This window comes from Chiloscyllium plagiosum, unplaced genomic scaffold, assembly GCF_037043375.1.
Source record: "Chiloscyllium plagiosum isolate Xiang-an unplaced genomic scaffold, Cpla_swu_hap1 HiC_scaffold_14, whole genome shotgun sequence".
Classification (NCBI taxonomy): domain Eukaryota; kingdom Metazoa; phylum Chordata; class Chondrichthyes; order Orectolobiformes; family Hemiscylliidae; genus Chiloscyllium; species Chiloscyllium plagiosum.
In genome coordinates, this window is record NW_028270152.1 from 24,350,274 (window position 1) to 24,367,005 (window position 16,732).

A 16,732-nucleotide genomic window follows, 5' to 3' on the forward strand; every position below is an offset into this window, starting at 1 on the left:
GCCCGGGCAGTCCTGTTTGTAGATTTTAAGAAGGAGGTAGAAGTGAGCTAAGTGGGTTTGGAGACTATGTGCTTCAAGGCAGAGGCGGGGGGAGATCAACAGATGAAATGAGGTTAGTGACCATAGTGGACACAGTGGCCTGATGTACCTTGGGGCAGCCATTTATAAAAGAATTTGGGAATTTATGAACCTGTAGCTCCAACAATTTATTACTACTAAATCTCTGCTTCGTGTGATTTTCTGAGTTCCTCACTCTCTTCCATTTCATGATTTATTGCTGCTTCTGGTATATTATTTTTATCCTCTATAGTGAAGATTGATGCAAAATATCTGTTCATCTGCTGTTTCCTTGTTTTCATTATTAACTTTCATTCCATTCTTATTTCCTCTATGACTAATGCTCGAGTTCTCAATTCTTTGTTTAAAATGTTTATAGAGGTTCTTACTATCTATTTTCATATTTCTGGCAAGGTTTCTCTCACGCTGTTGTTTTTCTTTGCTTATTAAGTTTTTGGTCATATCTTGCATATTTTTTAATATTCTGTTTCAATCTTATGATTTTCCACTTGTCATTGCAAAATCATATGCATTTCCATTTAATTTTGACGTTGTGGTTAACATTCCTAGTTAACTAGTTAACTATGGATGTTGGGTCTATCCTTTGTAATTTTTGTTACTCTTTGGATAGTGGAACATAGGTAGTTGAGCAGTCAGTTTCAAGATTCTTGGCTGTGCAAGTTCGCTTAAGTTCTTTTGTCCTATTCTTTTTGAACTGGCTTGCTGACTGGTTCTCACCAGCAGTGCAAGAGATTCATTTACCTTCAATGCAGGGGAGACTACTGGATGGTTTGTTTACTGTGACTTTCACAGCACATTCGTATCAAGCCCAGATTAGTACACAAGTATCTCAGCCCACTGGAATATGCAAACATAAAAGCCTACTAGCAGATACAAGCAGACTTTTAACTCCTATCCTGAATGTATTCTTAAAAGGCAAAAACACAAACACACCTGTTGTCCAGACTGCTGTTTTTGCCTATCATGATCATAGTCTGAAATATTCACGGGAAATTATAGTTCACTTTGTCACATATTTCTCCCTATGAAGATCCCTTGATAACTTCCTGCTTCCTCCAGTGTTCCTCTCCAGATATCCACTAAATTTATCAATCATCTTTTGGCTGCATCTCTCTTTCTTAAATATCGCTAATGGGATGAGGCCGAAGGTAGCCAGGTCAGCATTTTTCTCCATCTGTAGTTACCCACATCTTCCACATTACTACAGGTCTGAGGTCACATTTAGGCCATACCAGGAAAGGATGGCAGATTTACTTATCCAAAGGACATTGTTTTTATGACAATTGACATGGTTGCTGTCAGGCTAGCTTAATTATCCAAACATTTTATGAATTCAATCACAACCATCTGCTGTGGTAGAATTCAAACTTATGTCTCGAGACCATTAGCCTGAGTTTCAGATTGTTAGTCCAATAACATTACCAGTATACCCCCATTTCCCTCTGGATATTTAAAAACACATGTTGCATTTGAAAGTTCAATATGTTCATAAATTGTCCCAGGGTTATAATCAATGGTCATGATAACAGGAGATCTATGAGTTCAGGTACATAATTCTTTGAAATTTGCATCACTGGTAGACAGCGTGGTAAGAAGGCATTTAGCATGCTTGCCTTCATTGCTCAGCTCTTTGAGTATAGGAGTTGGGATGTCGTGTTGAGGTTGTACAGGTTGTTGGGGAGGCATCTTCTGGGGTACTGTTAGCAGTTCTTGTCATCTATTACAGGAAGGATATTATTAAATTGGAGAATATTCATAAAAGATTTGTGAGGATGTTGCTGGGAATGGAGGTTTTAAATTATAGAATTACGTTGGATAGGCTGAGACCTTTTTCACTGGAGCATAGGAGGTTGAGGGATGGGTGACTTTATAGAGGTTTATAAAAGCTCCGAAAGCTAGTGTGCTTCCAATTAAACCTGTTGGACTATAACCTGGTGTTGTGTGATTTTTAACTTTGTACACCCCAGTCTAACACCGGCATCTCCGAATTATAAAATCATGAGGGACATAGATAAGGTGAATGACAAGCATCTTTTCCCTACATTGGAAGAGTTCAAAACTAGGGAGTGAGAAGAGAAAGTTTTAAAAGGGACCTGAGGGACAACCTTTTTATACAGGGAGTATTCCATATGTGGAATGAATTGCCAGAGGAAGTGGTGGATGTAGGTGGGCCAAATATAGTCAAGTGGGACTAGTTTAGTTTAGAAACATGGTCAGCATGGACTAGTTGAACTTAAAGATCTGATTCCATGCTGTATGATTCTATTATTCTATAACAGCAACATACTTTTCTCCCTCAACCTGTACCACTCCCTGCAAATGATACAGAGGAAGGTATTTTCTTGGCTAACAAATGAGTCAATTTTTTATGGGGAAGGCAGTATTGAACTAAGTTGGATCAACCATGATTTTATTGAACTGTGGAGCAGGCTTAGTGCTGGAATGACCAATTCCAGTTCCTTATCTGTCTGCTTGTATATGCATAAACTGTGTTGGCCTTACCAAGATTCATGTCACTTCATTTATTTAGATTAAATGACCTTTGTCATTATGCAGTCTGCATTTCTTCATATCTAAATCTCTGTTTTTGATTCTAATTTTCCTGTCTTAACATGTTCAGATTTTGTTGCTATCTGCAAGCATACAAACAACATTCCCAATGCCATTGTCTAGGTCATTAATAAAGACAGAGAGGAGTAATGGACCCAGGGGCTATTGCAGGGGCCACCACTCGTAGCATAATTCCCAACTGAATTTGATTAATTAACTATTTTGGCTGTCAGGTTTGTGACAATTCATTAGACAGCATTTAAAATTCCCACTGTTACCACTGGAATCTATTTTGAGAAGTAACCTATTACAAAGTTTCTTTAACATTTTCTGAATGGAACCAAGAGTAAAGGTATCCTGGATTGATTCATCTTGTTTGTTAATTTGGTAACTTGCTCAAAAATATTGTTCACTGCCTCCAACTTACCATCTGGAATTTAAGCATCATGTACTGGACTGACCTTTGGGAAATAATCATAATATGACTAAGTTTGAAGCTGCTATACGTACATGTTTGCAACAAAACCAGATATTGCCAGAGAAAGTTTTGTATCAGCTTTCTAGCATCTGCAGTCATTTTATTTCTGAACTTTTTAGTCCTCTGAAGGATCTTCAGACATAGCTGTAAACGCTTTTACTATTGCTCCCACAATTGCAGTGTATTTTCATTTCCAGAGATCTCTTGGCAATTCACATATTTTTCTGTCTTTCTCAATTGCATGTGATGATTTCCCCTGTGAGATAAAAGCTAGTGTTGAATGACTTCTTTGTTTTATTTTACTTCAAAAATGAAACTGTGTCCCTTTAAAGCCCAAACTCTGATCACTGTTAATATCCACGGCCTACCAGAGGCCAATTTCTATTTGGCACATCATAAGATTCATTACAGGGTAATTACTTTAAATCCTGGCTCCCTGCCATCAGAAAATGCAAATGAAAATACCTAGCTTTTATTCAAGACTGTTTTACAGTTGTAACAATGTATGAAGTTGAATTACATATAACAAGTTTTCAGTCCATAAAATAAGTGACAATGACTTCATCTTTGACATCTTTTCAAGTTGACAGTGATCCTCATTTTGTCATTTCAATAAACGATCATAGTGATGCCATTTGTTTCAACATTGATGGTAAACCAGGAGCAATCCTAAATCTTGTCACAGATCCATATACAGGTAGGTGTAATCTTTGTTACAAGTTGTCTCAAGGAAAGACAAAATAGCTTCTTAACAGAAACATTTTGAGTTAACAGATCATAATGACATTAAAGTTGACCTTTGCAGAATTTTATTGTTTGATGTGCCCACATTCCTGGCTGATAAAGGAATATCTATCGGCATGGTGGCTCAGTGGTTAGCACTGCTGCCTCAAAGTGCCAGGCATCCAGGTTCGATTCCAAACTCCGGTGACTGTCTGTATGGAGTCTGCATATTCTCCCTGTGTCTGTGTAGGTTTCCTCTGGGTGCTCCAGTTTCCCCCCACAATCCAAAGATGTGCAGGTTAGGTGAATTGGCCATGCTAAAATGCCCAAAGTGTTCAGGGATGTGTAGGTTAGGTGTGTTAATCATGGGTAATTGTACAGGAATGGGTTTGGGTGGGATACTCTTTGCAGGGTCAGTGTGGACTTGCTAGGCCAAAGGGTCTATTTCCACACTGTAGGAATTCGATGATCTGAAGCAAAGCATTTAATCTAATAGAAGAAAAGATGAGGAAATGTAGGAGGAGGCTATTCGGCCTTTTGAGCCTGCTCCGCCATTCATCACGATTATGGCTGATTGTCCAACTCAATAACCTAATCCTGCTTTCTCCCCATAACCTTTGATCCCATTCACCTCAAGTGCTATATCTAGCCATCTCTTGTATACATTCAATGTTTTGGCATCAACTACTTCCTGTGGTAATGGATTCCACAGGCTCACCACTCTTTGAGTGAAAACATGTCTCCTAATCTCCTTTGTAAATGGTCTACCCCAAATCCTCAGACTGTGACCCCGGTTCTGGAAAATTGTCCCTGCATCTATCCTGTCTAGTCCTGTTAGAGTTTTACAAGTCTCCATGAGATTCTCCCCTCATTCATCTGAACTCCAGTGAAAACAATCCTAACTTAGTCAGTCTCTTTTCATATGTGAGTCCCGCCATCCCCAGAATCAGCCTGGTAAACCTGAAGTATATAATTTTATGAAGTGGCCCAAGTATTTTTATTTCATGCAAATCTTATGAATTATTTATTTGATGTTTATTTCTTCATTATTTCCTCATATTTTTACTTGTGGGATCTTTGAAAAATCTTGCTGGCTATTCACAATAATGATCATTTGGATTCATCTATTAGCTTCATGAAAAAGTGATATTTCAAAAATGTAATTTGTTGTTGTGACAATTAATTAGCTTTAATTAATATGTTTGACATTTTCATGCAGATTTTGTAGTAAATGGAGAATTGATTGGAGAGAAGAAAATAGAAATTAACAAGAAAATAAATACATACTTTGGAAAGTTTGGAATTGTGAACAACAAAATGGATGTTAAAGTTGAAGTATCAACTAAAACAATTACAGTATTTCATGGAGAAGATAAGATTGTTTTCCCCTGGTCAGCAACTGCATCTTTAACAAAAGAAAGGTACAGTTGTGCAGTTTTATAGTTTGTATTTCTGGAACTAAATGGTGCCATCATAAATATAAACACAGCCAAGAAGGAAAATGTTCAAGCGGTTTGATTCTAACAAAATGCTTTGCAAAGTCAAAGTACTTTATATATGAATGTACTTTCATAGACATAGGTTTTTTTTGGTTTTTTTTGCATTTTTAAAGTTATATTAGTTATAGTGTAGCACGGTGGCACAGTAGTTAGCACTGCATCTTCACAGCGTGAGAGACCAGGGTTTGATTCCAGCCTTGGGCAACTGTCTGAATGGAGATTGCATATTCTCCCTGTATCTGTGTGGGTTTGCTCCAATTGTCTCCCACAGTCCAAAGATGTGCAGGTTAGGTGGATCGGCATACTCAATTGCCCTGTAGTGCCCAGGGGTGTGAGGGCTAGGTAAGTTAACTATGACTAAGAGGTTAGGGGGATAGGATAGGATGCAGTTTGGTGGGTCAGTGCAGACTCAATGGGCCGAATAGCCTCTATCTTTACTGTATAGATTCTATATGTGGTGAAAAGAGCTTGGCAAAAATACAAAGAATGACCAAAATGTCACCATTGCATAAAAAAACGAAATAGTAATATCGCTGCAATAGCAGCTCGAAGTGAAGATTTATAAACAGTAAAGTAAGAATAAGAATAACCTGAAGTAAGGTCAATCAGACCTATTATTAAGGAACTCTGAACAACTTATTTAGAAGACCCGACAAATTTAATCTAGTTTGATAAAATTCTGTTTGCTGCATTTATTCAAGTTCTTGAGGAAGCAACTGGAAAGGTAAATGAATGTGGTATGTGGTATGCCTCACTTTCCAAAAGATAACTGAATACGTGCCATTCAGGGGGCTAATATGACAGAAAGCAGTGCACAGAATTGGGTTTAATGTATTAGCAGAGATAGAGATTTGGTTAATGGAAGAAGCAGAGTGTAAGGATAAATGGAATATTCTCAATGGAGCAGGTTATAATTTGTGGAATGCCACAAAGATCACTTCTGACGCCTCAGGTGTTTACAACCCATATAAATGGTTAGATAGACACTTTGTTTAAATATTCATTTATGGAATATGGTCATCATTGGCTAGAACATCAATTATTGTCCATTCCTAATTTTTCTTGTGAGAAGGTAGCAAACTGTCGTCTTGATTCCCTCACATCCACTTGGGTTGAGCACACTCATAGTGCTGTTCGGAAGTGGGTTCCAGGATTGTAACTCCATATCATTAAAGAACAGAAATATAGTTCCAAGTCAAGATGGTGTGTAGCTTGCACAAGGGATGCTTGTACGTAGTGATCCTCTCATGCATCTGCTGTTTTGTTCTTCTAGATGGTAGAGGTAACATGTTTAGTTGGTGGTGTTGAAGGAGCCTTAGCGACTTGCTACAGAGCATCTTTTAAATGATACACACTGCTGCAATTGAGGGAGTGAATGCTGGACATGGTGGTTGGGTACCAATCAAGTAGGTTGCTGAATCCTGAATGGTGTTGAGCTTCCTAAGTGTAGGAGCTGCATTCAGCCAGGCAAGTGAAAAGTATGCCTTCACTCCTGACTTGCCATGAAGTTGGTTGACAGCATTTGAGGAGACAGGAAGTGAATTACTCACCTCAGACTTCCTCGTCTTTGACCTGTTCTTATAGCCACTGTGCTTATATGGCTGGTTAGGTTCAGTTTCTGGTTAATGACTGTTCTCCAGGATGTTGACATTGGGGGTTTTAGTTATGGTAACGCCAGGGAATGTAGATGGGAAACGGTTAGGTGCTCTCTTGTTGGAGATGGTCTTTGCAGGGCACTTGTGTGGTATGAATATTACCAGCCATTTATCAGCACAAACTCTTGCTGAATATGGACACAGCCTGCTTCAGTATCTCAGGGGTCAATAATAATGCTGAACATTGTGTTATCATTAGCAACCAACCGTGTCTGACTTCATGATTGAAGTAAAGCAATTGATGAAGCAACTCAAAATAATTGCATCCAGGATACCAGCCTCTGAGCCAGGAGACACAGTTTAAAGTCCTGCATTCTCCAGAGGTTCATAATAACATTAGTAAAAAGGCTGGTTAGAAGATGAGGAACCCCGGCTGTGACATCCTAGGACTGAGATGATTGGCCTTTAAGAAGACAACTGTTTTTCTTGTGCTCAGTTTGACTCCAAGCAGTGGAGAATTTACCCCTGATTTCCATGGACTTCAGTTTTGATAGGACACCTTGATGTCATACTCAGTCAAATGCTATGCTGATATCAAGGAAAACTCTCTCCCTCAGCTGTTTTACACATCTTTTCAAAAAGGCTGTAATAAGGAAAGGATTTCAGTGGCCCTGACAGAACCTATATTGACTGAATGTAAAGGTTACTACTGATTAAGTGCCATTATAGCATCATTCACAAATCCTTCCTTTGCTGAGGAACCTTGGAATGCAGGTTCATAGCGCCTTGAAAGTGGAGTCGCAGGTAGATAGGATAGAGAAGAAAGTGTTTGGTATGCTTTCCTTTATTGGTCAAGAGTTTTGAGTACAGGAGTTGAGAGGTCATGTTGCGGCTCTACAGGAAGTTGATTAGGCCACTTTTGGAATATTGCGTGCAATTCTGGTCTCCTTCCTATAGGAAGGATGTTGTGAAACTTGAAAGTGTTCAGAAAAGATTTACAAGGATGTTGCCAGAGTTGGAGGATTTGAGCTATAGGGAGAGGCTGAACAGGCCGGGGCTGTTTTCCCTGGAGCGTTGGAGGTTGAGGGGTGACATTGTAGATGTTTATAAAATCATGAGGGGCATGGATAGGGTAAATAGGTAAAGTCTCTTCCCTGGGGTGGGGGAGTCCAGAACTAGAGGGCATTGGTTTAGGGTGAGAGGGGAAAGATATAAGAGAGACCTGAGGGGCAATCTTTTCATGCAGAGGGTGGTATGCGTATGGAATGAGCTGCCAGAGGAAGTGGTGGAGGCTGATACAATTACAACATTTAAAAGGCATCTGGATGGGTATATGAATAGAAAGGGTTTGGAGGGATATGAGCCAGGTGCTGGCAAGTGGGACTAGATTGGGTTGGGATATCTGGTCGGCATGGACGACTTGGACCAAAGGGTCTGTTTCCATGCTGCACATCTCTATGACTCTATGGCAGCAATTGGCTGGGTTGGATATGTCTTCCTTTTTGTGTGTAGAGCCTGTGCAATTTTTCATGTTGCTGGGTAGATACCAGTATAATAGCTATACTGAAAGTTGGAGGTGGAGTTCCTTTTGGAGCATGGCTTTAGTACTGTTACCAGAATATTGCTTGGATCCTTGGCCTTTGCAGTATCCATTACATTCAGCTGTTTCTTAATATCACATGCGGTTAATCAAATTGGCTAAAGACTAGCAGCTGTGATACTGTGGTCTCAGGAGAAGGCCAAGATAATCCACTTGCTACTTCTGGGTAAAGATGGATACAGATATTTCAGCTTTGTGTTTTGCTGGCTCTCCCATTATTAAGGATAGGATATCTGCGGAGGCTCCTCTTGCTATCTGTTTAACTGTTCACAAGGTCTGAATGCAACATGACTATAGAACGTAGATTTAATCTAAATAAAACAAAGAAATTAGGAGCAGGAGTAGGCCAGTCAAACCTGCCATGACATTCAATATGATCAAGGCTGATCTTATATACCAATGTCATATCCTTGCTTACTCCACGTACCCCTTGGTTACTTCAAAAATCAAAAAATTATTAATTTTTTTCTTGAATTTATTCAAAGGCTTGATCGCCATAGCCTTCTGTTGTGGAGAATTTCATAGGTTTATTACTTTTTAAATGAAGAAATCTTTCCTCATCTCAGCCCTAGTAACCTAAAACACTGTGACTCCTGGTTCTAGAATCCCCAACCACCTTCCCTACATCTACCCTGTTCAGTCCCGCTAGAATGTTGTACATTTTAATCAGAGTTCCTCATATCCTTTTAAACTCTAGTGAATACTAGGCCCAGTCAAATCAATCTTTCTTCATAGTGCAATCCTGCCATCTCCAATATCAGCCTGCTGAACCTCTGCTCAATCTCAAGTATATTCTTTCTTAGGAAGGAAGAACATAACTGCATGCAATACTCCAGGTGTCATCTCACCAATACCACCATATAAGTGTAGTAAGACATCTCTACCTCTGAAATTAAGTCCACTTGCAATGACCACCAATATACCATTTGTCTTCCTAATTTTTTGTTGCATCTGCCTGTCGACTTTTATTGACTGGTGTTCAAGGATACCCAGATTCCTTTTTACTTTGATATTTTGGCTATGGAATTAACCGACTTTGTTGCATGCTGATTCCACTGTTCAGCATGCAAGAATTCCTGTGTTATAGCTTCACCAAGTTGACAACTCATTTTTATTTATGCTTAGTGCTGTTCCTGACAAGCTCCTTTGCACTCCTCAGTGAGCTAGGGTTGATCATCAGCCTGATGGCAATGATAGTGTGGCAGACATGTCAGGCCGTGTGGTTACAGATTTTGTTGGAGTACAATTCTGCTGTTTCTGATAGCTCACAGTACCTTATGGATACTCATTGATTTGTCAGATATGATTGAATTCTAGCCAGTTTAGCATTGTGCTAGTTCCACACTGCATATCAGAAGGCATTCTCAATGCGAAAACAGGACTTCATCTCCAGAAGGATTGTGCAGTGGTCACTCCTACTGTCTTGGATAGATGCATCCATGACAATTAGATTGATGAGCATGAGATGAAGTAAGTTTTTTTCCCCCTTTTGTTGGTTCCCTCATCACATCCTGCAAACCTAACGTGTATCTTTTAGGACTTTTTAACTGGTGGTGCAACTCAGCAACTCTTGGTAATTGTTGCTGAAGTGCCACCGAGAGTAAGTTCTATGCTCTTGTCCCTTTAGTGGCAGGAAGTGAGAGTAGTGAGGTGGGGGGATAGTGGGTATAAGACGATAAGCTGAAGGAGATTTCTTTGCAGGTGTCTTCCTTTCCAACTGGAGATGTTACCTTATTTCTTGAGACTTCATGGGGTCCAGTGTCAATGTTGAGGTCTCCCAGTGCAACTCTTTCTTTTTGAAATATATCTGTTTACAGATAAATAGACTAACAAATCAGAATGGAACCATTATCCTTGCCCACATTCAGTGGTGCAGGGTGAGGAAGTTACAACAGACACTATTTAAAGTAGGTCTTTATGAATGCATATAAAGATTATTAATAATGGATTATCGGAACAGATAATTGAATGATTTGCATAGATTCAATATTCAGTATATTAAAGTTTATATACAATATAATTTATCATTTCTAACATTTATTTCCTAGCTTCTCAATTTCAATCATAAAAGAAAGGAATCTCACACTAACAATGGGAGATGATGCAACATTTGTTATTGTGTTGCATCGCGTCTGGAAAAATCACCCTCTGCACAGAGACTTTCTGGGATTTTATACACTTGATAGCCACAGGTTTTCAAGTATGACTCATGGATTACTTGGTATGTATTCACTTCATTAATTGCTCATAGATAAACATACTACCACTAATGGCTTCCCCTTGAGCTGCCAGTCCCTAACCTCTGGTATTTTCACCCTGAAGTTTTCTGCGTTTTCTCCAAGATACTGCTATCTTTTCTCTAGATACTGCTAAAAATTTCAACCAAGCTTTGATTCTCAGTCCTAGCATTATCAAATCGTGCTCTGCATCATCTTTTAGAGTCATAGAGATACATACAGCACGGAAACAAACCCTTCAGTCCAACTCGTCCATGCCGACCAGATATTCCAATCCAATCAAGTCCCACTTGCCAGCACCTGGCCCATATCCCTCCAACCCTTTCCATTCATATATCCATCTAGCTGCCTTTTAAATGTTGCAATTGTACTAGCCTCCACCACTTCCTCTGGCAGCTCATTCCACACACGTACCACCCTCTGCATGAATAAATTGCCCCTGAGTTCTTTTTATACCTTTCTCCTCTCACCCTAAATCTATGCCCTCTAATTCTGGACTCCCCAGCCTCAGGGAAAAGACTTTATCTATTTATCCTATCCATGCCCCTCAAAATTTTATAAACCTCTACAAGGTCATCCCTCAGCCCCCAACGCTCCAGGGAAAACAGTCCTAGTCTATTCAACCTCTTCTCTTGCTCAAATCCTTCAACCCTGGCAACATCCTTGTAAATCTTTTCTGAACCCTTTCAAGTTTCACAACATCTTTCCGATAGGAAGGAGACCAGAATTGCATGCAATATTCCAACAGTGGCCTAACCAATGTCCTGTACAGCCGCAACATGACTCCCAACTCCTGTACTCAATACTTTGACCAATAAAGGAGAGCATACCAAACGCCTTCTTCACTATCCCATCTACCTGCGACTCTTTCAAGGAGCTATGAACCTGCACTCCAAAGTCTCTGTTTAGCAACGCTCTCTAGGATTCTGTTCGCTGAGCTGGGAATTTGTGTTGCAGACGTTTCGTCCCCTGACTAGGTGACATCCTCAGTGCTTGGGAGCCTCTTGTGAAGCGCTTCTGTGATCTTTCCTCTGGCATTTGTAGTGGTTTGAATCTGCCGCTTACGGTTGTCAGTTCCAGCTGTCCATTGCAGTGGTCAGTATATTGGGTCCAGGTCAATGTGCTTATTGATTGAATCTGTGGATGAGTGCCATGCCTCTAGGAATTCCCTGGCTGTTCTCTGTTTGGCTTGTCCTATAATAGTAGTGTTGTCCCAGTCGAATTTATGTTGCTTGTCATCTGCGTGTGTGGCTACTAAGGATAGCTGGTCGTGTCGTTTCGTGGCTAGTTGGTGTTCATGGATGCGGATCGTTAGCTGTCTTCCTGTTTGTCCTATGTAGTGTTTTGTGCACAAAATATAGTGTACAAAATCCCATGCAAGGACTGGAAGACAGCTAACGATCCGCATCCATGAACACCAACTAGCCACGAAACGACACGACCAGCTATCCAAAGCCATGTTGACTATTCCTAATCAGTCCTTGCTTTTCCAAATACATGTACATCCTGTCCCTCAGGATTCCCCTCAATAACTTGCCCATCAACAACATCAGGCTCACTGGTCTATAGTTCCCTGGCTTGTCCTTACCACCTTTCTTAAACAGTGCCACCACGTTAGCCAACCTCCAGTCTTCCTGCACCTTACCTGTGACTATCGATAATTTAAATATCTCTGCAGGAGGCCCAGCAATCACTTCCCTAGCTTCCCACAGAGTTTTAGGGTATACCTGATCAGGTCCTGGGGGTTTATCCACTTATATGTGTTTTAAGACATCCAGCACTTTCTCTTCTGTAATATGGACATTTTTCAAATGTCATCATCTGTTTCCCTACAATCTATATCTTCCATGTCCTTTTCCACAGTAAACACTGATGCAAAATACTCGTTTAGTATCTCCCCCATCTCCTGCGGCTCCACACAAAGGCCGCCTTGCTGATCTTTGAGGGGCCCTATTCTCTCCCTAGCTACCCTTTTGTCCTTAATGTATTTGTAAAAACCCTTTAGATTCTCCTTAATTCTATTTGCCAAAGCTACCTCATGTCCCCTTTCTACCCTCCTGATTTCTCTCTTAAGTATACTCCTACTGCCTTTATACTCTTGTCAGGATTCACTCGATCTATCCTGTCCATACCTGACATATGTTTTCTTCTTTTTCTTAACCAAACCCTCAATTTCTTTAGTTATCCAGCATTCCCTATACCTACCAGCCTTTCCTTTCATCCTAACAGGAATATACTGTCTCTGGACTCTCATTATCTCATTTCTGAAGGCTTCCCATTTTCCAGTCACCTCTTTACCTGCAAATGTCTGCCCCAATAAGCTTTTGAAAGTTCTTGCCTCATACCATCAAAATTGGCCTTAGAACTTCAACTTTTGGATCTAGTCTATCTCTTTCCATCACTATTTTAAAACTAATAGAATTATGTTGCTGGCCCCAAAGTACTCTCCCAGTGACACCTCAGTCATCTACGCTGCCTTATTTCCCAAGAGTAGGTCAAGTTTTGCACCTTCTCCAGTATGTGCATCCACATACTGATTAAGAACATTTTCTTCTGCATGCTTAATAAATTCCTCTCCATCTGAACCCTTATAACTATGGTAGCCCTGGTCTATGTTTGGAAAGTTAAAATCCCCTACCATAACCACCCTATTATTCTTACAGATAACTGAGATCTTTTGTTTTGGATATGCATGGGAAATTACTTTAGGACATTAAAATGCAATGAAGTACTTTATATTTACAAGCTACTGTTGTGTGAAGACTAACGGGGATACAGCTCTTGTTCAATCTTTTTACAGATTCCTTTGCAACACAAAGCTAATCTTTCTCATTGCCATACTAAATGATACTTCTGCAGGATATATGTCCCAAGAACAGCAATTTCCATACTTCACTGAAACTGTGAAGTTACTACCACATATTCAGTCTTGTGTCACTACATAGTGTCAAAAAATTAAATGTTCATGTCAATGTTCACCCATTTGTGAAATACATAATGAAAGGAATGGTTTAGTTTAGTTGAGTTCATTTCAATTCCCAACTTCATAAATATTCCACAGCCATTTTTGGTCAATATTTAAGTGTAATTTTAACTAAATTAACAAATTTATTTGTTAATATTTTACTAAATCAAATTACCACTAAAGTTCTTGCATTACTCATTGGAGAAAAGTGACGTTCTTGATTTAGTCACAAAATTTACCAACAACTTGAAATTAATTCATCCCTTATAAATCTTCACTGGTAGAATATAATAATATTTATTTTCCTTCTGCACTCAGTATATTAATGTTTATTGTGACTTTGCAATCAACTTAATTTGTTATTATTTTGACACAGGTCAGTTTTACCATGAAATAAGTGCTGAGATATATAATATTCACCCTGGTTTAGATGAAGGCAAATCTGATGCAACAATGATCGTAAAAGGTCACAAACTCAGAGTAACAAGGTAATGCTTACTAAGATAACATTAACACTTTTTGTGTCTTCGGTGTAACAGCTGTAACTTGTTTGTAAATTTCTTATGCAACTTTTTGATATTTTAATTTTAGAGGGTACCAGAAAGACTACAGATTTGATCCAAAGCGTGGAACCAATGTCCCATGCTGGTTCGTTCACTACAATGGCAAAGGATTTATTGATGGAAGCCCCACTGACTATGTTGTTTCTTCTTTATTTGACTACCTATATTCATAACTTGAGAGCAGATGATGAAAGTTTATCTCTCGAATGACTCGATTGCACAATTACTTTATATTTCAAATACAAAAACAGATTAAAAATCATATATGTAAGCACTTCCTGTCTCTTCAATCATAAGTTACAATGTTTCTTCAGAATAATTACTGCCTATGTAAAATGACCAGATTAGGTTTGTTTGTTAAAAATGGGTGCCAGGTACGCTCCTCTACTGATCCACTATGCTCCAGTCTCTGAAAATGTGCAGCGTCAAGATTATTTTCAGATTTCTACCCTATGCACAGCAGCACCATGACTTTAGATGTAATCTCACAAGACTTGATTCATAAAAACCTTCTTCAAAGGCCACCATCCAGTAGGGAAAGCTGACAAGCTTGAGGAGATGGAACGGCCAACTAATTCCGACAATGTGTAGTTTTCACTGTGACAACATTGAAAGCACCGCTAAAGAGTCTGGGGCATGAGAGAGCAATGTAATGAAAAGGACATGAGGCTAATAGTGTTAGATGGCTTTTCTTATACATTAGTATTCATTGTGATACCAGTCTCCATGTGAGACTGATGCAATATCAAACCTGTAAGTGCAGATCATTGTGAACTTGTCAGTTTGACATGTAAAGGTCAGACTGGTTGTTACTATAACTCTTGCCGTGCACTCACCTCCTGTTATGAACACAGTGGGGTTTACATACCCTTGAAAATTTTAAATATCCAGTGAAATTGCCTAATAACTAAATTAGTTATCTCAATTTCCTTCCTCTGTTTCCATAGACCCCTTGACATCGTATTAGGTCAGCAAATTTTCCTGAAGCTCCTACCTCAAACCTGTTCCACCAGTAAATTAAAAACAGGAATTCTGGTGTCAATTCTGTAATACTGTCCACAAATAGCCAAATGTATTTTCATCATACGGCAAATAATTGAATATAAGGTGGGTATTGATGCCAGTGCAGTAGGAACGCACTTAAAGAACACGTCAAAAAAAATTGGTATGCTGATTTCAATGTAATAGCTATTTTGATTGACAGAGGCAGTGATACCTATGCAGGCATTAGCATAGTTCTAGCACTGAACAGAAAAGAAAGTGGCCAAGTAATGAATTGGCTTCAGTACTACTTACTGCAATGCACGAACATTTGGACCAAAAGAACACTAGGTTTGAGTGGACCATATCACTGCATAAGGTTCCGTTGTGTAACAATCGTGTACAACTCCAATATAGATATGAATTTGAAAAAAAAAGTGCATTTTTAGAGTTATCGAGTAACTTAGCAATACAAAATGGTTCCAAAAGCATTTTTGATAGTAAGCTAAATTATTTGGCAAACTGCAAAAGCAATACTGAACAATCTGTCCCTCGTACTAGCAGGAAGCAAATGTATGTATCTTCCAATGTATAAACAGGTCTGATAATATGAGTTTTTAATAACTACATAATGAATTGTTCTAATAATGTGCATAATCTGAAGACATTATACTCACCAGATATATTCTTGCATTTGTAGACAAATAAATCAATTTTATTTTAAAGTCTTGTCAATTTGTGTGTATTGTTGTGTCGCTGCTTTATAGCCAATCATTTCTGAATTAAATTAATAGAGTAAAATTCCTCAAACTTCTTTTGATGAACACAGTTTCATTTTGCATTATAGTTAGTTCTCCATCATTTCCTTTGAATACGATTTGATGCACTGGTTTCATTAAACATCAAATCATAGACATAGGAGGTCACTCAGCCCATTGTGTCCCCAACAGTTGACAAGTAGCCATCCAGCCTGATCCCACTTGCCAGTGCTTGGACCATGGCTTTGTAAGTTGCAGCAATTCAAGTGCAAACCCAAATACATTTTATATATTTTCAGTGTTGTCCTTGTACTACCTCATGGAAAAGTCAGTTCCAGATTCCTACCATTCTGTGAATAATAAAAATCTTCTTGAAATTTGTTATTTAATTTACCATAATTTATTTTTAGGGTGATTTTGCAGCAATAATAAACTTCTGTTGATATCCAGGTGCCCTCTCTTACTTTCCCAGCCTTGTATTATTTCCCTACTTTCCCATTCTATGCTCATATTGTCTTTTATGCTTTGTTGTTTCCTTCCTTCAAAGCCTTTCTATCTTCTCTGTCATCATCCTGTTGCATTATGTTGTACTGGTAAAAAGCATGTATTTTAGTGGAGTAAACATTTTTATGAGTCATTAATTATTGGTCAATTTTAATTTGAGCATTGAATTTTTTTAAAAATTATTATCAATAGTCCAGAAGA

At 38.9% G+C, this 16,732-nt stretch overlaps 1 protein-coding gene across 2 annotated transcripts in view; it reads left to right on the forward strand.

Moving 5' to 3' along the window:
* LOC122558904 (inter-alpha-trypsin inhibitor heavy chain H3-like) overlaps positions 1 to 15,994 on the forward strand; it is a 90,742-nt gene extending 74,748 nt beyond the window's left edge. For both annotated transcript variants that reach the window (XM_043707838.2, XM_043707839.2), the window contains 5 exons: positions 3,690 to 3,803; positions 5,049 to 5,250; positions 10,572 to 10,744; positions 14,102 to 14,213; positions 14,317 to 15,994. In XM_043707838.2, the coding sequence (XP_043563773.1) occupies positions 3,690 to 3,803; positions 5,049 to 5,250; positions 10,572 to 10,744; positions 14,102 to 14,213; positions 14,317 to 14,461 (746 nt within the window). In that variant the 3' untranslated portion in view covers positions 14,462 to 15,994. The remainder of the gene's footprint in view (positions 1 to 3,689; positions 3,804 to 5,048; positions 5,251 to 10,571; positions 10,745 to 14,101; positions 14,214 to 14,316) is intronic.
* Positions 15,995 to 16,732: the final 738 nt, after the last annotated feature.